Source organism: Perca fluviatilis, chromosome 24 (assembly GCF_010015445.1).
Source record: "Perca fluviatilis chromosome 24, GENO_Pfluv_1.0, whole genome shotgun sequence".
Taxonomy (NCBI): Eukaryota; Metazoa; Chordata; class Actinopteri; order Perciformes; family Percidae; genus Perca; species Perca fluviatilis.
Window position 1 is genome coordinate 9,631,179 of NC_053135.1, and position 26,739 is coordinate 9,657,917.

Sequence of the window (26,739 nt, forward strand, 5' to 3'; positions counted from 1 at the left end):
CAAAATTTAAAACTTTTATTTGTGAACCATGAAATTAATTGCAATCCATCTGTGCCTTCCATCTTAAAGAATACATGAACATAAGGAAAAAAACAAACGGCAAAATGTGACAGCTGGTGCCAGAGCAGGCATCACCACAGACACTGGCTTCATTGGAGGGGACAGGCAGGCCAATGACATTCTGCTGTGAAAATAAACTAACTGAAGCCTCACAGCTTGAACGTGGGGGGTTGAGGGTGTGGATGTGTCAACAATAGTTTTCCCCTCCAATGAAGCCGGTCAGTATAGCGATGCGTGCTGCCGGTTTAGGGTCTTTGAACACAATACAAAAATATGAGCTGGAAGCACAGGGTCATTTTTTTCACCTGTTATGGCAAACAATACACTAACAATGGACACTGAAGTTAAACACAAAAGGCAGGATTCAGTGTCTTGTTGCTTACAAGATCTTTAACTTTAAAACTCTTGACTATTAAAACAATAATCTACACCAGCTGTCAGTATAGCGTAACAAATAATACCATAAACATTTCTCATCATAGTTAATTATATAAAAAAAAAAAAAAAAGCAAAACTTTATGTTCACTTATGTCAAAAATGCACCTTGGAACATTTTCCACCCCACAAAAGATGGAGTTAGTTTGAGCAAAAACAATGTCAGATGGGAATTTTTAGGGGAAGAAATTGGCCTACTCTCCATTTGATTGAAGAGACATGCACAATTTTCAATAGCAAGGTCCCTTCACATGAAGAACTACTAATAACATCTCTTTACGTATTCACAAGTCTCTCAGTCCCATGATCCATTGCAGGTCTGCAAACTGTCTCCTTGAAGTGAAATTGAAACCAAGGAGAAAGTTCTGCGCAGACACTAAAGGGAATTAAATATTATACAGGAGAGCCTTCTTTTAAAACAAGATCTTGAGTCCCGGCAGCTCTGTAGACCCAGTCTGTCACCACCAACAACTTAGAACCAAATGAGTCACAGGACCCTGTCAGGCAATGACAAAATTACTTTATTTATTCTGAAAATTAGCTTTATACTAAAGTACATCTTAATTCTGATATTTGCAACATTATTTATTTCCCCTTCCTCATTGTTTGCAATTTTGTTTTTCCCCCCCGGACAAAATGACAATGAACCAAAACATCTGAGCAAGGCCAGGACCAAGGAGAGACCGTTGTGTAAAACTAGCTCAACCCAGATCTCAATGAGGGGGTAGGTTTTACACAGACCCTTACTGTTCTCTTGAAATCCTTAACCCAACGTACAAAATGTAGCCTGCCCTGGAGCACCACACAAGGATGTAACGGCAACCAAGTAAAATCATGACCTTATTGGGAGGGAGGAGGGGCCGCATCCTGAGTGTTTGACTGTCAGTCACCACTGCTAACATTACTGAGGTAGAGATTTGTCCTGGGTCGAGGACTGATGTTTTCATAAGCTCCCCAGCCAGAGAGGTGCCAAGTCTCAGCTTCTACACCTGCACACACTTTCTCTCTCTCTCACGCACACACACAAGGTTGGACAGACCGACAAACAGCTTGGACATAGTACTCCTCTCTCTGTTCCTCGGTCTGTCCATTTAATACCCTGGCTTCCTTTGTGAGCTGGTAGGCAGAGAAAACCATCTATGGTGACTGGGAATGAAACACTGGGATGCAACTAGAAACACACACACACACACACACACACACACACACACACACACACACACACACACACACACACACACACACACACACACACACACACACACACACACACACACACACACACACACACACACACACACACACACACACACACACACACACACACACACACACACACACCAATTAGCTTATCTTTTAACACTTTTAAGCTCGTGGGTGATAGCTCAGTGGCACAAGCTCATTGCATGCTATCCTATCACCTCTGCATGAGGAGAAAAAAAAAAAAAAACACTTTCCCTTTGTTACCTTTGCTACATTCGTTCATCAAAACCTGCCATGTGACAAGTTGGGTGTCTCTTTTCCCTACGAGGGTCAATTCATTTAACGCTATTCTTGATATTGAGCTTGGAATTAAATTATTAAAATACTGCTGTGCTTTTTTTTTATATAAACCTATTAATGCAACATTCAAATAACAGTTTAAATTGACTGAATAGAGTGAAATGACCTCAGCTCTCTAATGAATCAGATGCTAAGAGTATTAGCATAAGTTGTGATAGCTTTTGACATGATGCAACATAAGCAAGCGCTTGGACGTCGAGTTAAAATTATTATCTCCAAACTCCAGTCTTTATGCATAGCCTGCAGCCAAATGTGTTCAGACAACTAAAAAGAAGGGCATCATCAATAAAAGGAGTCAAACTAAAGCAGGTTAGGGTTAGAGGGAATCAACTTAAAAACAAGGAGAGGACAGGTCATCTTTAACTGAAGACATGGGATCATACTCAACTATTGCATACAAGTCCAAAAAAAGCTTTATATGGCCATGTTTGCTCGAGAAAGAAAAAAAAATAATAAATCCAACAGCTTCCATTTTGGTTTTAACAGTTTCTCTTTTCCCCTGTGTTTAAGGGTTACAGATGATCTCTGCAGTACGATGATATTTGCTTGTTCAGAGTGGCGTGTAGGCAGCTCCATATTGGGGAGATATCCAACTTTCAGAGAGGAGATGTGGGGCAGGACTTTGGCAAAGTTTGACAAGATGATTTCTCAAGATTGCCTGGGGGTGTAGAGGGGGACATGGAGGGACTACGAGGATGGCAGCATCGGTTGTCCACGATAATGAGCAGCCGCTGAGGGGAAAGTTCAGGAGCAGGTACACCCTCAGGGAAAGAGTGGCGGTGCTGTTCTCACATGGACTCAAACTCATCGATGCGCTGCTTTGTGTTGCCCTGTCGAATCTGGCGCAGCGTTTTGTATTTGTCTCGGCCTGCTTTCACGTTCTCCGCGTGTAGCACGTCGTTCTGGGTCTTCTTGGTTTCATCTCTGGCATCGGCCAACTCTGAGCTTAATGTCTGGGAGATAAACGAGAAGGAAGGATAAGAGGACGAGGGGAAGGATGAATAAAAGAAGCAAAGATGAGGATAGAAAATGAAAGGGGAAAACAACAGAGAGCAGTAAAGAGGCATAAAGGTAGCAGAGGAGAAAAGTGGAGAAAAAAAAAAAAAAACAGGACACTGGTGCAGAAGAGCAAAAATGGAAAAATACGCCTCAAAAGTAAACATCTGATTGACACAAAGCTACAGCCTCTGGCTATGTTTAATATAAATAAATCCTTCCAATAAGGGATGCAACAGTTCAACTTACTTTAAATACTGAAGCAGGGGTTGGCAGTTACTTAGGTTTGAGACAGAGGGCTGTTTGTTCATTTTGTTTAAAATGTATTTAGTAAATTAAGGTTAATAACTGAATTCTTCTTGCCATAGCTTCAGTACAAGTCCTGGTTTATGCAGTAGCCCGGCTTAGATCTACAGGCCCTGGAATATATTTAAAGTTAGCAAAGATATGGAGAGATCTGATGTACTTTAATCTGATTGATTAATTACTTGTATATATAAATCTTTCTTAAAGCCAGGCTACAGTCTAAGCCAGCACTTTGACTCCTGTTAAAAGCAGGAGTTTAAAGAATGGACAGAGAAGTATGCCTTATCTTACCCTTATTTGCCATTTCTTGGCTGGTGTTTCTTCTTTGCAATAAACCTGCTGCTAGAAAATAATATAATCTCGTTGTTATTTATGTTTGTGAGACTCAAATCTCTTTTGGTTAAAATAAATAAAAAAAACACGGAAGGATTTTTGTTTAAACAGATTTACATTGTTTATTAAAAAGAGGTGGTTTTATTGTAAGGGTTTTATTCATAGGGTAAGTTTTACTCATTTCCACCCCAGGTTGCTTTCTATCATTTATCAGATGCGGTTTTCTTTTTTTGGGATTTAAATGAACTTCATATTGAGTGTGAAAGTTCATATCATTTTGGCAACGAACTTTGTGATACGTCAAAAGTTTTGACATAGCCCTTAAACGAAAAATGTCAGACTTCACTGGCAAGCTAAATTTGACCCAGAGGCTGCCCCTCATCCCTTGCTCTCACCTGCAGCTGTTTCTTGACCCGCTCGTTCTTCTGGGCTTCGGTGACGCGCGCCTCTTCACTGCGGAGGTCTAACTGGCTGACGCCTTCATTGGAGAGCTCGGCGCTGGCTTCCGCGTGGTTTTCATCCTGCTCGTCATGCTCACTCTCAGCATGGCCACTCAGAGGCGCTGGCACCACAGTCATTGCCGACTTCAGCTCCTCCTTGGTCTTCTCGAGGTCATCCTGGGCTGACAGAGCCTGGAGGTGAGGGCAGTGAGAGAGAGAGAGAAGGTAAGACAGAGACACATACTGAAATCACACCAGGCAGGGCAGAGTGAAATTATATACGCTGGTAGACCATGAGTGTAAAAAGACATCCTGTACCTTGTGCTGCCATTCTGTGGCCTCATCATCTTTCTTCCTCTTGGCTTCTTCCAGGAGAGCGATCTTGGCTGTAAATTCAGCCAGTTCAGCAGCCTGGGATTAAATAGAGACCCTGCTGTTACACACACTGTACATTTACACACACAAGAATGTGTTCATCCTGAATTATCAATAACACCAGTGAGCAAACACATACTGTAAATCCACATAGCCAACCTGTAAATGCTAACACCATCAGTGAAAACAAACGCACGCACCAGTTGTTCCTGGGTCTTCTGCTGGTCTGCGGCCTGTTTGGCCAGTTCTGCCTTGGCCTCCTCAGCCATTTGCCTCTCTCTCTCCAGCCTCTCGGCCTCCTCCTCGCTTTCTCTCTCCCCCCCCCCCCCCCCCCCCCCCGCCCCCCTTCCTCAAGTTCTGGACACAGACCACAGATTTACTCCATTCACCATTGACTAAACATTTCAAATTCAAACTTCAGTAGGATCTCTGCTGGTAGTGACTGTTGATGCAGGGAAATCAATCTGAACTAATACATTAGGTTTAACCTCTGCTGTTCAAGTACTGATGTATTATCATCTCTAAATCCGACATTGGACACTGTGCTAGGGAAAAAAATACTTTCTGAACTTTCTGATTAAGCACAAATGGGAAAAACAACCAGAGAGATTAAAGAGAGACCAACTTTTCAGTTCAGTAGAAGTCTGATGAATAGACCCGTCTTTGGCCTTGATCACAGCCCTAGAGAGATTCTCTGATTTGACAGACGCGAGGAGGGGAGAGGAAGGCAGCAGCAAAGATGAATGAACAGATGAATGGATAAAAAGAAAAAACGGGTACCTTTCTGAGCTCTCATTGTCTGATCTTCAATCTGTCTCAGCCTCTGCATGAGCTCGTCTTTCTCCCGTTCTATCCTCTCCTTCTCTTTCTCTGCATACTCGCGCTTCTTCTTCTCGTTCTCCAGCTGAGCCCTGAGAAGTTTAGTAACAACATCTTTCAGTATCTTTGAGTGAGAACCCTACATGTTACTATATTATAGTGACAAATACAGAGAAACACAGCAAATCAAGCACTCCTATGACCTGAATAAAGTACTCAGGCACTCCTTTTTGCCTAGGATGTTTAGGAGGCAAGACTGCCCTCTAGCTGCTACTTCTGTTTGGACACGGATTTATGTTTTGTCAAAAGTCAGTGAAGTGGGGAGACGGACGGACGGACGGACGGACGGACGGACGCACGCACGCACGCACACAGAGACTGTAAGCTGCCAGTAAGGAGGCAGCCAGTGTAAATTCTAGGATCAGGGGTGCCTGGAACCCTTTTAATGTCTTCTTTTATTCCAGAAGGCGTTTCCATGACCTTAGGAACAAACAATAATGACAACATGGGTTCCCAGTATTCCTGTGCGAGTACCTCTCCATCTGTTTGTGGTGCTTCTCCTCGCGGGCCTGAGCCTTCATCTGCTGCACCTCGATGGTGTCGGGCTTTCTCCTCCTCATGTACAACTCGTGGTTACCCATACACAATGCCAGGATACGCTTGTTGATGCGCAGCCGTGGGGCATAAAACACAAAGTCCTACATGTTTTAAGAAAGAGAGGGGCGAGAAAATATATACTTTAATGTGAAGCACGACATGTTCTCTGTATCCATCAAGCAGAAAGTCAAATATTTGACGTTTTTAAATCGGACACTCACAGGTGCTTTCTTGTCGATAGGTTTGATGACAAACTTCTTGTCATTGAAAGAGATGTTTCGAATCTCACTCCAGGGGAAGCCAATCTTTGGGGTTAACCTGAAAAAAATTATTTTATAAAATTTCAACTTCAGCATCCCACTCACGTGATGATATACAGCACAGGGTGTTACACAGTTGGTTGTAGAAAGTTTCACTCAGCCAGCAGATGGTGCCTAGTACGAATAGACCACTTCACAGGAAATCATGAGACTGAATACTCTGCTCCGATCTTCATATACAGCTTTTCAGTTAAGTGGTTAAGAATAGTGACAGGAAAGAGAAGTAGGTGGATAAAACTTAGCACTTCTGCCAATATGTAAAAGTATGGTGGGTGTTATCTAATCAAAAATGAACAAACAAATAGAAAGGAAAAAGAAGGGATGAAGTGATAATGAGGATGTCGCTGTCTAAGGTTCCTTTGTTTCCTTGCTGTCACCTGGACAAGAGAAGGATGGCAGCTGTGATGACCTCAGGTGACAGGAAGGGGAAAGTAGTGAGAGGAAATGCTACAGGAGTTGTGATTAAATCTATCCTTTCTTCCACAAAGGGGAAACATCTCTGACCAGAGAGGACAGGAAAGACTCTCCTACAATGGACAGACACAGTCTTCCTTTCTCCACCTCTCCCTTAGTTTTCACTTCTAAAAATACTTTTGCTTCCTTTAAACTTGTTATGTTCTGGTACAGGGTACAGATTTAGGAGCACTGCTTCAACCAACTTCAGGTTTAAAAAAAAGTTACTGCATGCTTGTGAACACATTTACAGTACTGATTTTAATTGATTTAAAAAAAAAAAAAAAGTGTCATAAGTCATATTTACAATGCCAAAGCTAAACGGATGTTCACAAGTCTGATCAATAAAGTAGAACTAGTCTGAGTGCTTACAGTACGTGCACTGCTGTCATAACAGAAAGAGCCTGCACAGAACCCAAATAATTATCCCTGTCCTTTGGGCATTGGATGACTTAAGTCTTTGGACATCTATAAAACATTAAAAGCTATAGTTAGATGAGAAATCATCCAAAAACAAAAAGCTCCAGGCAAAGGAAGCATATTCATCGCTAATAAATAAGACACAAGGCTCTGGCTCTGATCTTGTTGTGAGGTTGGGTGATACAGCAGGTTTAACAGACACCGTTATGATGACACGCGTTGGCACACATCGGTTGTGGCACACTTTGTCATAACTGCAAACCACAGCTCTGATCCCCTTGCAAGCATGTGGTAGTATGTGACTGGATTTAGATCAAAACACAACATCCAATTTGGGGGGACGACGACTAGTATTTGAATCTGAAAGCAGAGGTCTTAACATGTCTCAGCCTTGATGGTAACTTTTATCAGTCTTCACTAATTTGTAAATAAACTCAGCAAATCTGTTAGTGTGTGTGCGTGCGTCCCTTACTTGTCTTCGTGTTCGTAGATGTTGAGGCCAAGGGCATCCACCCCCAGCCACAGCTGTGTGCCCTTCTTGTTTTTGATTTCAAAGTAGTTGACTCCGTACATCTCCAAGTCCTGGGCGATTTTAAGATATTCCATCATAGAGTCCTCTCTGGAGAGGAGGAACATTAGCAGGAGTCAGAAGATTATAAATCATAGTTGTTTTTTTTTTTTTTAAGAAAATGTCCACATTAACATTAGTAAAACAAAATCAAATCTTTGTACATTTTATTTTTCCTTTTTTTTAAAGCAAATTACCAAGTATAGTTAATCGCGATTAATCGCATGTTTTATCACATGAATAAAATTGTATTATTTTGCATTTCAGAACTGTTTTTAAGTACATATTAACAATGGAAAGCGATTCTTACCAGTGTATCTTGATTGGGAATCAAATGAATGCAAAGAAAGTTACTTTATGAACTTGACTTTAAGATTTGTAATTGTTTATTATTTATTTACTGTAAACAAAAGAAAAATGTATGAATCTGTCATTATTGCACAATTCCTCCAAGTACCTAACATAACTGAGATGTAACACTAACACTTTGCTTATACAGTACACACAAAATGGTCCAAAACCAGATGCCACAGCAGGACATTTGTAACCTTTAAATTTTTCTAATAAGGAATGTAACAATTCTCCTGGACAGAAAAGGGGGTGGACAATGTCCCAAATGACAAAAACAGTCAAAAAAAAAAGGATACAACCAACACAGTCCTAAAACCGTATGCTGATATACATAGTCAATATCGTGTGCAGTAACTCCTAAATAATTTTGATTGCTCACTGACGTCCAATGACCACAGGTTAATGAGACAGCGTTTGCACTTTGCAGCAGTTCCAGTTGGGCTGCTTTCTCCGTGGAGTAAAGGCTGTGTATGCGTGAAACTACTGTCCCCCTCGACAACTTTTTAAAAGTAAACTTTCTATTCAGAATCTTATCGCCATCCACTCAAAATGTAACGTTAGCCTACTACTCTTTGGCCGGCTCACAAGCCCAAACAAGTGTGTGCGGCGTGCCTGTCGTTTTGTTTCTGGTCTGTGGTGGTGTGTTGTAGTTTTTCTAACGTTACTAGCTGTTGCAACAGCATGTGAAGAAAAAAAAAAAACTACAAAGTTTGCTAGGCCAAAAAGAACGTTAATCTCACGATAAAAAAAATTGACACCGTTGAAATGGGTTTGCGTTAATGTCGTTAACGCGTTTAACTGACAGCACTAATATAGATATATTAAACTTCCTAAAATGACACAAGGCCAAACACCTACACTCAGATACAATTTTTCTTTGTCTCTCTAAGGGGTTTTCAGGAAAGATTTTAAAGCGCCCATATTATGCTCATTTTCAGGTTCATAACTGTATTTTAAGGTTGTACCAGAATAGGTTTACATGGTTTAATTTTCAAAAAACACCATATTTTTGTTGTACTGCACAGCTCTCTCTCACTGCTGCAGATCCTCTTTTCACCTGGTTTCTGTTTTAGCTACAGAGTGAGACCTCTTTTCATCTTCTTCTGTACTATCTTTGATTGCACTTTCGCACGTGCGTAGCTCAGATGTAGAGCATGTCAGCTAGCTAACTCTAGAGACAGTAAAAAAGAAGCCTGTTTCTCCAACTTTGGTCAGTTACAAGGCAGGATTAGCTGGGAGACTTCTAAATGAGGGCGCACATGTAAGTAGTTCTTTTGTAGATTATGGTGAACTTGTGTGTGTTGTAGCAGTGCTTTGCTATTGAGAACGACGTAGCATGCTAGCGTTAGCCGGCTAATGCTAGCATTAGCCGGCTAACGCTAACGCTACGAGCTAACGGTTGTGGTTAGCCAGCTCATTTCGGACTGTGACGTCCGAGGACGATTTTGAACAGCTCACTAGGAGACTGAAGGCAGGACACATTCAGAAACCGTAACTCACTCAAAACAGCATGGATGGATTTTTTTCAAAGTTTGTATGTGTGTGGAAGCACCAGAGACACAAAAGAACACCCCAAATCTCCGAAAAAGTGTTTTTTTCATAATATGGGCACTTTAAACATACCTGAGCATTCCTCGGTGTTCTTCGTGCCAAGTCTGTATCCTGTCCTCCCACTGCTCCTTGGTCAGCTTGTGCTGCTCCAGGACTCTGTTTACACAAACACAATCACTTTACCTGAAGGGATGTTTAACAGCACAGAATTGTTTCCTGGAGAGGAAATCATTGAAAATTCCAACAACAGATGTCTGTACGTGAAAACTCAACACTTTGGCTTGCATCAGAGCAATAGAAGCTGTGAAAAAAAATTTCGGGTACCTCTGAGGCAGCAGTCTGTCATGGGTAAGATACCCAGGCTTGTGGACATCTTTGTTGTAGTCTCCATACTTGGCCTGGACAGAGTATGACGCCAGAAGCACAGCAGTCTCTGGGGGACAGTAGTTCTCATCGTTCAGGATGGCCTCTTTCACCTGGCGGAACGGGAGGGAGTGAAGGAGCAAACACATGGAAACTATTTGTATTTGTATTCAACACGGCTTTCACCCATAAATATCAATGTCAAACTCAGTTGAACATTTGGATGGAAAATTCACTAGTGAGTGGCTTTATACCTGCAGGAAGAAGAGTCTCTGAGTTATCTCCTGGATTAGTTCCTCGGAGACATCCTCAGGGAAGAACTTGGCTCTGAACTTAAACTGCAGGGGGTTCTCTTTCTTCACATCCTGCTGGGTCACCTGGATGAAAAAGACAATATCATCATCCAACCACCCATTTATCAGCCTGTGTGTCACACAACTACATGCTTGTGACTTTGGTTTGTTGTGTGAATTGTGCCGATTTTATATTTATAATTTCCTTTAATCAATATAATAGCAGGACTGTAATAAACAAGCATATTCATCACATAACACTACTATAATCTGTCACTGTAAGATCTTTGGGGGATATCGGGGAACTGTATGTGAACAGTACACACACACACACACACACACACACACACACACACACACACACACCACACACACACACACACACACACACACACACACACACACACACACACACACACACACACACACACACACACACACACACACAGTAGTTATGACAAAGGATAAAATGAATGTAGAGGAAGACTAACCTTCTTATTGAGTTTGAGCCAAGTGCTGTAGCCTTTACTGTCCACATACTGTAGTCCAAAGAACCAGACCTCCCGCAGTCCCACTGTCTTCACCACCTGACAATAAAACAAAAAGGAAATTGGAAATCTTGCAGGTTCTTGCATCACTTTAAAAATTATAATATACAGATATAAACAGACAGGAAATGGTTAACAAGAGATAGGGTGATAGGGCTCCCACTGATGTATTTTGCATGTTTATTTATATAGAAACAAGAGAAAAAAACAAGACTTTTTTGGGGGAATCAAGAGAAGGGCAGTTGTGTATTACATACTTGAGTTATGTCTTATACGACTTAAAACATTTTTATCAGAGGGGATTTGGTATTTTAGTTTTCTCTCTTTGTGATCATGGAGACACCTCCAACACAGCTGTGGATCATCATGATTTGTATTTAAGCACTACACACTATGTCACTTTACTACTATGTGTCTTGAGAAAGGTCCTTGTGACTGAAAGGTCGACCGACCAAATAAACCAATGCAGAGGTGACAAATTTTCTTTCTTTATTCTTGGAAAGAGATCATCTGTTGACGTGCCACAAAGGACCCTGGTCTGAATTGAACCAGGAACATCCTGGTTAGCCAGCAGGACGCCTACATACATAATTTTAGCTCTTTGGAAAGCAGTAACCAGTCGACATTTGTGGTTATTATGTCACCCATGCTCACCTGGTCAAAGAGCTGTTTTCCTGTGGTATTAGGTTGGATGGCAAACTCCAGCTCTGCATCCATGGTGGTCACACGGACATTGATCTAGAAACCAAACACAACAAGTTTATTTTGTTTTCCATATCAGGCCAATGTTTTACATGGAGAGTGATCAGATACAGCACTGCTGCCTGACTGTTCTCATTACAAAAGTCACAATGCCCTTTCTCTAGTTTTCTTGAACTGTACATTGTTTTGTTTACAGTGAGGATTTTGAAATCAGGCCAAAAAGTCAACTTCTGAAAAAGCTTTACAGCATTTTGTTTAAACCAGTAAGTGGATTGGCCAAAAATGCCTGGGACAATTACTCCCATTCTACAATAATATGGATGTCTACCTCAGCCTTGAGTTCATTACTATGAGGGCCTTTTTTATATTTATTTATTTATATATATATATATAATTATTATTATTTTTTTTATTTCGACTACAGATCCACTAATCTGAATCATCAAATCAGGCAACATTACTGGAAGTAAATTGTCTTTTTAGCTTTGTTTTTGAAACATAATGCCTAGCGGGTAAGATGCATGGCTGTTAAATTCAGGCCTGGGACCTTTGTTGCATGTCTTACCCCTCTCCCACATTTCCTGTTTGTATCTATACTAACAAATGAATGCAAAATGAAAAAAATAATATCAGGACTATTTATACTTTCAAATCTGAGGTAGAAATGAGTGCCGCTGTCTGCGCTTAACTCTGACATTAATAAGCCTGTTGTATGTCATGAAATAAAAAGTTAAACATAAGTTTACTGTAGGATGTAGCACACATGTATCAACACAACTGAAAACGCAGAAGTGCTGCCGTCAAACTCTTCCAAGAAATTAGAGAATTCCTGGAGAAGAGAATGGAAGCATGTTTGCTCAGTATTCAATTTGTCAATCCCAACCCAGGTTTTGTAAAGGGGCTGTGTAAACTTGCATCTCTCCCCCTCTTTCCATCCTCCACTGCCAGAGTGAGCAAGCCCCACCTTTCAAGGCAGCCCACTACTCCAGGACCTCTGTTGGGGTGGAGCAGAGGATAAAACTCAGTCATTGGTTGCCAGTAAAAGGCAATGGCGGTAGGCCAGCAGCAGCTGATGGCACAGAACAGAGCGGGTCTGACCTCTGAGGCTCACATCCTTCCTCCCACACCTACGCACACACTGAGCTGTGTGTCGCTTTAGTAGTGGTTAACAACGCGAGAAGAGAGACAGAGGGAAGTGCAAGAGGCAAAGTGAGAGTGCAAAAGCAAAAAGTTTAGCAAGAGTGCAGAAAAAAAAAAGCGGTGGAGATTGAGTGCAACAGGAAGCAAGAGAGATGATCTGGGGTGAACTCCCTTTGAGATTCAGTTACAGCGAGGTTACTGTAGATGAGCCAACCATACAGAAAAGGAGGGAAAGGAAAAGAGAGACAGAATGAAGAAACTTGAGGAAAAGAACCTTTTTTTCCCTCTTTGCAATTATACACAAAACCTCAGGAAGGCTTACTTTGCATTTCTCTCCCTCTCCTCTCAATATTTCTTCATGGTCTCTCCTGCCTCCATCCCTCTCCGTTTCTCTCAATATCCCTGCAATGAATAATCCATGAAACTTGTGTCTATACAGCACATAGCTGGACTCCCCCGCACCACATGGAGCTCAGACCACAATGTCTCCCACTCATTAATTACCCAAGAAAAGTTGCAGCACTTTCACTACACTATAGGGCCTGTTCTGACCTGGTATTAAAATCGGATCTGAGTGATCCGATCGCAAGTGGACAGCTCCAGGTGCATGTGTTTTCACCCGTCTGTAGAATGTGTCTCCAAATGCATCCTGTGACCACTCATGATCGGATCTTACTTCCCCGCTCTATATGCGAATAAACATGTACATCATATCCGTTTGTATATAGGCTGGTTGTGTGTTTACGGTTTATAACGTCAGTTGTTACTTTCACATAAATCAAGTGAGTAATGAAAAAGCGCTGCCCACAGTCTGCCTGCGTACCAACCATAGACTGTAGCCTTTATAAGAGGGTGCCGACTGACAGGTGGCAGGACCTGTGCAGGAGAGAAAGATGGTTTTAAAAGTCTCAGTGTGTTCAGCTCTCAGTACGTTTGTAGCTTCTAACGGAATCTCTGTGGTTTGAAGTTTAGTTTATATTATAACTGCTTTATTTTACGTTTCATGTTCGTTTATAGGAGTCGTGTTACGTTACTGCTGTAGAACCCCAACATTTCTTGATTTTGCTGCTTCATAATAAAAGCATTCAAATACCCCAAAAACTGAGGACTTTTATTGTGAAGAACTTATAGGAAATGAAACTCCACAAAGTGCTGTAGCTCTGATAATGCGAGCCTAATAAATAACAGAAAGAGATGACATGAGAGCAAGAAGTTTTCTATTAGCCTAATGTCCTACATTGGTGAATTTGTTTTATGAAACTAAAAATAACGTTATTTTCAAGGAAACTGCGCTGCAGAGAGCTCGAGACAGCGGGGGATATAGGAGCAGGCAGCATGCAGGAACAAAAACAGTGACACAATACTAACAGAATATGATGATAATAACATCCAAAACACAATTCACTGAGTGGTTTGTGTGACATAAGAAATACTTTGAATGAGTAGGCTAGCCTATTTCAGCTCACAGTTGAGTAGGCAGTATTTAATGTGGACACAGGACACATTCCTGTTCTCACTGTTATTAGAATGTGGACACCTAAGACTCAAACAACCTCCAAATGCGTTTTTTGCGATCCAATGTCAATGCTTCCTCAATGCATCCCGAGTGTGTTTTCATCTGTACTTAGAGCTGTCCCCTTGTGATCTGATCACTCAGGACAGATGTTAATGCCAAGTGAAATGGGGTCAGACTTCTCGCATGAACACTCCTGCCAGGCCTAAACTATTACTGCAATGTGCGACAGTCCATTTATTCAACATTATTTTACTAAACTGGACTAAATTTTACGCCTGCCCCATGTTCATAATATAACCTGCTTAAGGCCAAGCTTCATTTTGGTTGGAAAATGTGGCCAGCTTCATGGGGAAAAGATTAAGTGACTAAATGATTGTATTCTGCCTTCAGTCAGGGTCCATTTTCAATGGATGTAGTTTCTCTAATTTGTGCTCTTTGAGACCAAATCTCTGCTATTTCTGTTGCCAATGTGTTATTCAATGAAGATTCCACACAGAGGGGCACTTTATGGTTACTCCACATTAAGACCTAGGCTTAATCCATGTCTGGGAAATCAACCCACAATTTATGGAAGTAATCTGCAGGGGAGGAAAAAGAAATGGAATAACTTGGTTTTTCATGCAATTAAGTGAAAACAGAGTTCAGTGTGATGGACATAGTTGCCAGCGTGCGATGAACAGGAAAGACACGCACACACATTCAGTACAAACGTAGATCGATCGATTGACATTTTAAATAATTTTGTCCAAGATAATCACTGTATGAACAAAATTGTGCCTGCTCTGCAAAATCCCAACTTTTCAGTCAGCACTTAATTGACAGGAAACATTTAAGGAAATTCAGCTACAAAAGCAATGATTACCAGCCAGGACAGTAACGTTTGTATTGATTTCACCCTGCCACAGTGTCACAACCATGCAAGATGCAGTCTTGAAAGTTTACAGCTGTGTGTGGTTGAGATCAAAATAAAGGAAAACTTTGAAAATGGGTGTAGTCCGAGCAAGGGCGCCAAAAGTGGGGGGGGTGGAAAGTAGTGAAGGGTTGTAATAAGAGAAGAGTGTTTAATGAGCTTATAATTAAAATCAAGTCCAATTTTTTGTTTCGTTTTTTTTGCATGGTTCAGAGATGCTTTATGAATGCGAGTCTAGATCAGCCTGGGCACTCTACACCAATGCCACTGACATCCAATAACATTAGCTGCTTTTTACAACACAGCCCTGTCAACATCATTTCAATGAGGATGGTAAGGATATGGTTACATAATAGAACATGAGCTACTGCTAACTAGGAAACCAGCTCTTGGCTCTGGTTAGTTTTGCTAAGATGCAAGATACTGAAAAACTCAAACAATAAGTAAGTCTGAGGTCCTGTAGGTACGGGACGATGTAATGCAGGATTTATGAATGTACGTTAGCAACAGTAGGCTAATTCACGAGGGTGCTATTTTATGTGTGAGCTAATATTGCGCATCTGTTCATGTGCGCTGCAAGAGTTACATTCTGTTTATTGAATGCGTTATTCAGTGCAAACATAACCGAGAATGTAGTTTAAACTCAGTAATGATGGTATGTTAGGTTATTAGTCGCTCTGTTGAAGGCAAACGTCCCACTGTACTGTCCTCCTTTACGCGAAATCTACGGACAAATAATACATGAAATTAGCAAGCAATTATTAAAACTTACCAGCAGGGCACCATTTACAGAGGGCATTTAAATATGTCTAATCGTTTCTATGTTAACTATGTACTATAAAAGCAACAAGGTCACTGCGCCCCATTTCATACTACTGCAGTCAGCCTTTAGGAACACCGCACAACACACAGCTTTCAAACAAGAGGCTCCATTACTCAGAAAAGCAGCTAGAAGAGGTTGTAAACGTCGACACCTCCACCCCTCTCTTTTCACACCATGTATGTCCTGCAAACAATACACCGTAATTGAATTTTCGCATGAATATATTCTACAAAAAAGGCCTTTCACATATTCCTTGATTTACTGTTTACTACCAGCCTGTGGGTCTCTGTCAGGAAAATGTGGCCCTCTGCTCCTCTGTAAAAGTTATGTGCAAGATGGAGACCTTCTACACTTCTGAGTTACTAGGGCTGTGTATTGGCAAGAATCTGGCGATACGATACATGGGTCACGATTCAATATATTGCAATATATTTTGATACTGTGCGTAAGGAGATATATTGTAGTATAATTTTAGAAAAACTAACATTTAAAAAAAGACAATGTGCATAAAAGTCAAAGAAGTTTACTTTAGGTAAACTATTCAGTACAAAGAAAATCAAACTGCCAGTTTGGGATTGTGGTTCACAGGTTCTTAGTGAGCAAATGTTTATATGCTAAAGCAGGCCAAAGTTCAGCCATAGCTACGTTGTTAGCTTCTAGCTAAACGTCAGGCACTGCTAGGCACTGTTAGGTAAGGACCCTAGTGGTGCGTCTCAGCATAGCTATCTAGCGGTAGGAGGTTTAAACACAACATAAATGTGAACCACTGTCTTACATGAATATTTTTGCACTTAAAAAAAAAAAAAATAGTAGTATTGCTAAATAAAATATTGCGATACTCAAGTGTATCGATTTTTTCTTAAACCCCTATGAGTTACAGTTGTCTCATGGTGTGATAGCATTTAACACGCACTCACAGACTTTGTTTCTTTTGTTTGTAGTGTAGCACCTAGCCCATCTCACAGTGCTGTAACAAATGCTATACTGCCCTTGTGTGCAGAGCATGTGAACGGAGTGGAGCAGTGGTCAAAGGGGTGTTGCAACAGCTGTTTGTGTGGACAAGAGCCAAACTAAACGTGCCGGTGCCACGCACATTTTACTGGCACATGGTAAACATCTGATTTAACTTTGGAAAATAGACTGCAACTAATTATATGACACTAAATGAAGCAAAACTACTAGGGCAACATCTTAATCAACTCTTGTAAATGCACAATACAAGCCCCTGATAAACACACCGACAAAATAACCTGTTCATGGTTCACTGGTGAATTAAGACTAGCTGCCTCATTGACTTTCTGAGATAGTAGTAGTTATGGAGAATGCTGAGCTGGGGTTTCCAAGTAACTGGCCTTGAATGTCCCTTCCCTGCATTTGTGTGGGGCCCGCCTGTCATCAGCAATCAGCAGTGAAAGAGCCAACCTATGTGCTGCATGTGTGTGTGCGTCTCTGCCAAAACATAGCCAACCCACAGAGCAGAGAGAGGTGGAATCCAGTCTGGACCAGACAGTCAGTTAATCCTATCTCTCCTGCTGAGAGAGGGGGAGGAAAAGAGGGACAACAAGAGGCACTGACACAGCTAATCACACACTGACAACTAAGAAGTCTCGAAGGAGCGACTTTTGTAAGCCTGTCCTTATATGACACTGTCTGTCTGGTGATACTAGACAAACTGACTGGGCTACATGACAGTTCTTTAAAAAGAAAGTTAGATCAGTTAGACATACGCGTTAGACAAGCAGTAAACTACAAAAAGACAATTTAACAAGTTATCAGATTCACCCAATTTCTGCAGGTAAAAGTGTGTATACTTCCAGAAAATTATGGTGGGTTTGTGTAATACCGCCACACCATATGAGAGAGCCTGCCAGTCATCGTGTGGACTGACGTGCCTCCTAAAGGCAAGAGGTAAACCCTAAAAGTAGTATAACCCAGCTAATATTTAGATGTGGTAAGTTGCTTTATGGCTGTACTTTAGCCCACAGCATCTTGTACCTGTGTTTCCTGCACAGTGCATATCAGCAGCAGGAAAACCATCTGTCTCACTAACTCCCTCTCTTTTTTCCATCCTTTTCTCATCTCTCTCCACTTACCTAAAACCAAGAGATACATGTGTTGATACAAGGTCAGCAACAAGGTTGACAAGCATGTCAATTTTCAGTTAGCTAGTGGCAGGCAATGGTGATATGACAAGGCTTTTCTGTGTTTTTATTGATTTTTTCCCCCTTTATTTTGTTCATTGTTTTCCACCGCCGTCATTTTCTATATGACAAAGTTTAAGGCTGGGAGTATTTGACACCATGGGTTTCTTCCTATCTCAACACTATCATTTGCTCTACCTTGTCACTAAACAGGCCTCAAGTGGTGGGGAGTATAGTTGAAGATTTGACAAGCAAGTGACAAATGAGGCCATTGAAGATGAAAGGCCAATGACTATCTCAAAACCAACTAGTCTCAAAACCAGTGGCACAATCATTTACATTTTTGTTTTGTTTCTACGTGCCCTTTAAGGATTTGTCCAACTCCCCCTCTCAATTTCAAAGACAAGTTCTCACTCAGACGGGCCCTTTGTTAAATGCACAGCTGTTAAGTTACTGTAAGCTGGTTAGAGAAGCTTTGCTGAGACCGACCACACACACACACACACACACACACACACACACACACACACACACACACACACACACACACACACACACACACACACACACACACACACACACACACACACACACACACACACACACACACACACACACACACACACACACACAAATCTGGTCTGCCGGGGTCTGAGTAGCTGTCTGTCCCACCGATTAACCCCCCTGCAGGGTGAGGCAGGCTGCGGAAGGGAGGAGGAATGAGAGCGTAGGAGGAATAACCGCTACCTACAAACACACATCATGCTTTGGGTGAAGGGAAGGCTAATGCTGTGTGTGAAACATCCCTTTCACAAGAGGACAAAAAAAATAAAGGGATAATAAAAGAGTAAGAGGGACGGCCATACTTATTCTATTTAATTACGGGATTTAACTTTTGTATTGTAAATGAGGTGAAGGGTCACACAAAACAGGCAAACAGAGTTTTAATGATGCCCAGCACCTATATTGCAACTCCTTCCTTCCAACAACCCTCAGCATTTTCCTACCTCTTAAAATTCCCACAGAGTACCTCCTGAACACTACAACAAATTCCCATCTCCCTTTCTTCTCTTTATCTATTTCCTATTATTCCCAAATTTGATGTTCACTCATCTGACTCATTCCTGCCTTGACAGTGCCTCAGTCGTCTGGTGATAATCCTCTGTCTCCACCCTGCTTCTGTACTTCCACAAACAGGCTGTTGACATAGACTGGGCCCCCAATGTACACAGCGGGCCCCTGTCCAGCAAACGGGAAACAGCCCCAAGCTAGAAGCCAGTGAGGGCCCTCTTCCTGTGGGTTGCTATCACCTCATCATGCCTCGGCCTCCAAACATATGTTCATAGACCCCCTGACACTAGGGCTGTGCAAATAATCTAATTTTGATCGTGATTTTGGCTCTTAACGATCACAAAAACAATGTAATCGAAAAAAATACATTTTGCACATTACGTTTTGCAAGTAAACTCTTCTTTGTCTTGTATTCTGAATGAAAAAATGCTTTTTAAAAACGGTCAAAGTATTAAGGGAAATTTAACAATTCAAGGTGTTCTTACTGTTGATTTGTTTAACTGTTTCACTGTTTTTTTAAGTTCAATAAATGCAACATCTTTCCAAAAGTCAGTAATTGTTATTATTGTTATTGTTATTATTGGATTTAGTAATATTGTAATCGTGATTCAATATTGACCAAAATAATTGTGATTATGATTGTTTTCATAAACAGCCCTACCTGACAGACTGTTTTGTGCTTTATCCACACTGATGTTGATGCCATCATCAGTGCTGGGCAAGTTACTTTTAAAAAGTAATTAGTTACAGTTACTTCTTCCAAAAAGTAACTAAATTAGTTACTCAGTTACAAATGATAAAAGTAACCAGTTACTTCAGAAAGTAACTATTGCATTACTTACAAGTACATTTTTAAATGCTCAAATGTGACTCCACCTCCACCCCTCTTTAAAAGGAACTTAAAATACATGTGCATGTTCAATTATTTATGATAAATCTCAATATTATAATGAAATAGACACTTAATACAATACATTATTAACAGAAACAATGTACACACATCTAAACTATTTTAATGTTGCTGTGTGACAAAGTGAGACTAGCCTCCAATCAAATGCCACGTATGCAGATATTATGTTTATAGTGGATCGATACAAATAACACAATAGATGTTTTGGGCATAATGGGCATTTCACGATTACATTCGTTCCTTTAATTTCTTGGAGGGAAAAGTAATGGCTATAATTCCATTAAGAGAAGGCTACTTTTGGATTATTGACTGACTCACTTGTGTTGTCTGTTGTGTGTGACTATGCGTGCTTTCAAACACCCGCCCAACTCTACCTCTGATTGGCTTACCATGAAATTTTACTCAACCTCAGCCAATCAGCATTTATGCGCTTGTCTCGTGCACTGCCCACTAACCAAGGAAGAACAATAAAAAAAAGTCTTTGCCTCTAGGCTCAGAGATCTAGTTTGTGTGATGAAAAAAAAAACAGCTTCAATTAGAGTAACGCGCCGCATTTTTTTGACAGTAACGGTAACAGCGTTATTAAGATGGGAAGAGTAATCAATTAGATTACTCGTTACTGAAAAAACTAACGGCGTTAGTAACGCCGTTATTTATAACGCCATTATTCCCATCACTGGCCCTCAGATAGGGATGCTAATCTAATTCATGATCAATGGCTCATCATTAAAACAGACACTAAAAGGTGTAGACCCATATAGCCGACGGGCGACCGCTGAGAGAAAACCCCGTCGATACGATCAGTCGCGTCCCCGAGGTCCAAAAAACTGCCACAGAACAGACAAAAAAAAGACGAGAGGAGACGAGACGTAATACATCTCTATAACAGCAGGCGGCGCTAATCTGTAATGTTGCCCAAGAAATGAAAACCAGCAGCTGATTGGACGAACGCGTCACATGTGTTTGTATTCTCCGGAAATTCAGAGCCAGACTGTCATGGCGGCCGTTCAGGATACGATCTCATATTGTACTAAAATAGTTCACTGAAACGTGTTTCTGAAAACATTTTAAGCGAGAAATAGGCCGTGCAGTTGCTGAATCTGTCTTCATTTCAGATCAACAAAGGTCAGTTTAAAAGATTTTCATCAGATTTTGAGAGACTCTAGTCACCTCATCCCGCTCGTCATTTCCGGGTGAGTCCCGACTGCCCTGCCGCCGACCGAACATATCAGGTCGGCCAAAATGAACGCCGACAGCCCCCCCAGACGGACGACGGCACGGGACACACCGAACAGATTTGAGTCACTGACCTCGCCAGACTGTCCCACGGCCGATAATCGGCCTGGTGTGTCAGCGCCCTTACAGACTGGCTGAGTTTTTCCCGTCTTCAGTTTTGCCCGTGACGCGTTCGTCCAATCAGCTACCGGTTTTCATTTCTTGGGCAACATTACAGATTAGCGCCGCCTGCTGTTATAGAGATGTATTACGTCTCCTCTCGTCTTTTTGTCTGATGTTTTGGCGACTGATCAACGGCTATATGGGTCTACACCTTTAGACTGACTGCCAGACTGGTGAAATAGTAGTGTAAACAGATTCCTTAAGCCAGAAATGTGCTGATTGGTTTTAAGTGGTTGGTCTCATAAAAAAAGCTGGTGCACACAACCTCAAAAGTCAAGACAGTTTACAAATTGCTGTAAACCTCAGCTGTGGCCCTTTTTACATATAGAAGATACCTTTTTGCTATGATGCCTCTTGAGTGTCAGTCTAATTATTGTAACTTAAATTATGCAATTAAGTTTAGAAAAAAAAAAAAAAAAATTAGTAGTCTGTAGTCACTGGTTCACTTGCAATTAGTGATGCACCGAAATGAAAATTCTTGGCCGAAACCGAAAACCGAAAAAAAGAGAAAACCAAGACCGAAAACCGAAACCAAAACACCGAAAGAAATTAAGCCAATTATTAGTACCATTGCATTTATGGCTATGACTGTGTACTAACTTTACTAAAATCAAGGCATTGCAATTGTATAAATTAATATTAAAGTTTAATAAAAAAAAATATCTAGCAGAAATATGGCTACAATCTGATAGTCACATACAGTATACAGTAGCCTAAGAACAGAATAGCTTACCTATTGTTATTATTATTATTATTATTATTATTATTATTATTAATTGAGGCACTTTCTTGCAGGATTTCACTGAACATATCAGACAACGAGGGTGCATGCCCCTCATCTGGTGCAGAGAGACAAGTCTTTTTTTCTGCGCTCTGATCTCCTCCTGCGCTGGGCGCTGCTCCGTCTCCGTCTCCACGCGGGTTCTCCGCATCCATCGCGGCCTGGATCATTTCTCGTGCGCCCTGCTTTATTTCCGCATCCAAGTAATGGTCTTTATAACGCGGATCAAGTACAGTCGCGATGAAGTGCAGAGGATCCGAACAGATCTCACTGAAACGTGTAATGACAGACTCTAAGAGCGTACTTTTCATTGTTTTCACTCAGTGGTCCGTCTCAACCTCTTTACCTAGGAGACGCTTTGCAGGTGGAACGGATCGGGTACTGACACACGTGCAGGTCGCGTTTTCTGTTTGCGTCATCACAACATTTTCGGCCGTATTGTTTCGGTGATAAAGGTATTTCGGCCGAAAACCGAAAATGCCCTTTTGGGCCATTTTCGGCCGAAAATTTTCGGTGGCCGAATATTCGGTGCATCCCTACTTGTAATGCAACATAATGCTCGTAATTCTACATGCTTTGCTGCCATTAAGAACATCTTATGTATGTGTGTTCATGTAAAACCAATAAAATGAATTACAATACAGTCAACTGGTATCATCCGTTTCTTTTTAGACACCTCACTTGACCTGTAATATCGCCACAACCTTAACCATGATTTATTCATAGTTCACTGCAAAAGCCAAGTGTTTCTGTGTTTGAAAAGAAACTGCTATTGTAGGCTATGACTGATGCAAAATCAATATTGAAAAACAACGCTAGCTCAACATACCCTTAGGTTACTCAACCTTGTGATTGTAATTCTTTGGTTACAGATGAATACTGAAACTGAGGCTTAAGAGGCCAATTCCAAAAGGTTATTTATTTATTTTTTTGTCTGGCACCAATCCCAGAGAAGGTCATGTCTGACGGACCCTGCTTTTGTTTCCTCCGTTTGCTGTGCCAGTGCCTCCCTGCGACAAGCTGTACTTTCCCTCTCAGTTATTGTCTGTGACAGAGATGCCGCTCTGGCATGAGGGGCCAGCCTTCCACTGTCCTAGGAGCTGCTTTGGGATGACTGCGTGGCCTGGTGACTCAGGGGACAAGAGGGGGGAAGTAGAGGATGACATCAGTGCCTGGCTGTTCCTCTTCTGTAGCTTCCTAAACCCCACCACCCACCACCTCAAGAGACAGAAGATATGCTTCACTTGTGGTAAAGCCTGAAGCCTGAGTTCCTAGGAAAGTTTCTGATTTAAGTTTTAGCAACTTGAACTTGAAAACTTTCCATGAAAGAAATTCTAAATCAAACGCAATGTAAGATTTGTTTGAAAATTCGTCAAGTAGACCAGAGTTTGTCGACTAAAAAAGCCAAACCGTCACTACTTTGCTTCGAGTGACAAGTGGCCTGGACAACTTTATACTTTGAAAAATATATTCAATATTATATTCCTGTAAAGTGAAACTTAATTGTGCAACATGCAATATCCCCAGACTCATGCGTGAGCTCTACCCAAGGAGGTCGGTTTATGATGAAAAAGCAGCATGACAACAGTGGGAAAGACAGCCATGAAGAGACTGCATCAAATTGCTTTTGTTTGGGTGTTGTTCACATCCCAGGACTCTGGCATTCACTCCACCCTTTAAGCAACAATGGCAGCAGTGTTGCAGTTGCAAGGCCTGTGGGCCAGGCAGTTCATTTCACACTCTGGCTGTTGTTTACTTGGAAGAAGAGGAGTATGAGGAGTGGGAGCAGCCATGGGGGTGAAACTACCACTTTGAAGAATGCACAAATGTAGCTTTCGGCAGTAGTGTATACCGACTGGAGAGATTCAGTTTATACAAGCAGACTATGCAGGAACAAACAAGCAACTATAATCTTTCTGATTCGTATCATATATCCTGATATGGCTACTGCTTAAAAAGTTCTAACTCTGCAAGTCAAGTTTTCTTTTTTTATACATTAAACAAGGGGAATCGATTAGCAGGAAAAGTGCCTAACTTAAGGTTTTTTTTCCTGGCTTCTTTCCCTTAGCGATGCATTTCTGTATACCTCTGTAGAAGACAGTAGGATAAAAGCTGCTGACATTTTTATGCCAACTCTCATGTAGCTACTTTCAGCCTCTTACCGGTTTCGGCATCTTTGCTTCCTCTCCTCCTTACACACAACAGCTGAGAGGATAAATCCGTCACAGGACGGCAACAACAGCTGTATCACAGGACCTGAAAGCAAAAGAGACACTTTTTCACATCTTCATGAGTGAAACAATACAAGAAGCTGCCTAAGTACAACATGATTTACTTGTGTTTTTTGTATTCTCTCTGTAACTAAATGATTTGGCAAGAAACAATACACCACAATGATTCATCTTTAAATTTAGCAGAAATTCTTCCATCCAAGTTGAATGTTTTCTTTTTGGTTCTAGCAGATATCTCAGTCAAGTCCTGAATTCAGTGGTGTAGACTGCACACAACAGAAAATAACAGAACATAAAGTTTAAGGAGAAAGAAAAAAAAAAAAAAAAAAAAAAGACTCACTGAACTGAGCGAAAGTAGAGTGCTCCAAAGAACTAAAAGAATGAAAAAAACTAAACTTAAATGAATTCCGTTCCTAAATATGTTCATGACTACGAGGCACAGAAACCCCAAACAGATAGATGCACAGAGAAGTGGTTTCGCATTCAATCTCAACATGCACTATCATGTTGCTGTACATAGTGCACATACGGTAACTATTGCAAGCAAGCCTATCAGGGGGGAAACTACTTAAATCATCATAACTGTGGAACAGAAAACTGGAAGACAGTCAAGGCATTATGTGATGATGACTCATGGGCACTGTAAACTGTTCGTTAGTTATACTTTATCAAAATTAAAAAGATCTGTCTGACACAAGTTACCTGATATTTGGACTAAACTTTTTTTATTCATTTCACCATGCATCTCATCAATGCATGCTATGTATGTCACAGTCTAGGTACACTCTAGTTGAAACACAAGCTTGCAAGTTAGATAATGACCTGGGCTGAACTGCCATAGGATACTGAAATGATCCAGGGAAAACAAGCGTTTACATCATATGAGCATGTCACATCAATCGGATTTGGATGCTTCAGTACATGGTCTGATGGCTGAGTTATACCATATCACAATCTTAAAGCTTACAAAGTGGTCTATTAGTAAATGGCAGCGCAGTAACACATCATAACCTGCTTGAACAGCATCATTATTTGCTGCAGAGGGGGGGTGCTTTCTGTCACTGGGCCGGGCTAGAAACCAGTTTGGATGACAGTTTTATAGTTCAAACCTCCTTTACTTGGCATTGCCATTATTACATTTCTATACATTTTCACGAAACACTGCTGGTCGAACAGCCAGCTGTCCTGTTCGCTTATATCCTTCAATTTGAGGGAAATTCGGCATGCAGTTCTAGTCCTATACAATCCTGTAGTGGCAAATTGGCAACTATAACGTTAATAATACCACCTACTTTATTTTTTTTAAAAGAAAGCCCAGGGAGTAACGTTACAGCTCAAAATATGTCCAGAAACTAAAAACAAGACCATCAAAAGGACCCTATTTTACCATATTGGTAACTGCAGAAAGAACAATGATAATCATCACACAGACTAAGTATAATGCCCTCAACAGTCAATGATAGTGGACTTACAGAATAACAGTGCGGCAAATACAAGGGTTATGTTTAAGACAAATGTGCAAGTTAAGGAAGCCCACTGATAACTGCAGCTGTACGTTAACGTGAACGTTTGTAGCGTTACTCCAGACGAAGACTTGCCCACTTGTAGCTCGTGAGCAATTAGCTTGCGTATTTACCCGCCGAGAGTTGTCTTCCGTTACACGGTAATTTAACCACAATTTAATCAAATGGGTTACACTTTTAGCATAACGTTAGCTGCAACAAGGAAAAAAATATATACGTTTGACGTGTCAAAAGCCTTATTTTCTGAGTTTCATTCGGTTACACACTCATAGCCTGACATTTTCATGCTAGGTAGTGGGTGTAGTCTACATAACGGGACAGGCACAGCCAAGGTTTGCCTCGCTCGTAACGTAACACGTGAAGTTTTAAAGCCTGAAATGTTTGGCCATCATTAATTTACCATCTTTGCCAACAAAAAAAGAAACATCCGAGAAATTCTGAATAACGTTACGCAAGGCAAGCTACGCTACGGTGCGTTTAAAGGCAGTTTAAGGGACACAACTTCGTACAAGTCATCATTTCTAAATATGAATTGGTCGAACACGAGGACATCCGCTACGCTTCAAACTTAAGAGAAGCTTATCTTCTAGCGAGAGGCAACTCACCGGGGGTATGAAGTATATCTTTAGGTTGATACTAGGAAAGCCTGTTATCGTCAAACGTCACAAAATATTCACGCTGAGAAATCCGTTCAGGTCCTCGTTCCTTATCTCTTAGTGCTATTGACGAAACGAATTCCCACAGACACAGAACCCGTTGAAGTCTTAACCATAAGGCGATTTGGGGTGCTAGTGTCGAGCCA

At 41.2% G+C, this 26,739-nt stretch overlaps 1 protein-coding gene across 1 annotated transcript; it reads right to left on the reverse strand.

Moving 5' to 3' along the window:
* On the reverse strand, window positions 1-26,739 carry LOC120554042 (radixin-like). The gene is made up of 16 exons (XM_039792638.1): window positions 26,543-26,739; window positions 24,346-24,439; window positions 11,446-11,529; window positions 10,735-10,830; window positions 10,205-10,327; window positions 9,912-10,063; window positions 9,660-9,743; window positions 7,590-7,736; window positions 6,146-6,242; window positions 5,862-6,025; window positions 5,289-5,419; window positions 4,997-5,012; window positions 4,709-4,853; window positions 4,452-4,544; window positions 4,089-4,325; window positions 1-3,011 (listed from the first exon to the last, which is right to left on the reverse strand). Exons 2-16 carry the CDS (start codon window positions 24,355-24,357, stop codon window positions 2,847-2,849), a joined length of 1,746 nt encoding a protein of 581 aa, XP_039648572.1. The 5' UTR covers window positions 24,358-24,439; window positions 26,543-26,739; the 3' UTR covers window positions 1-2,846.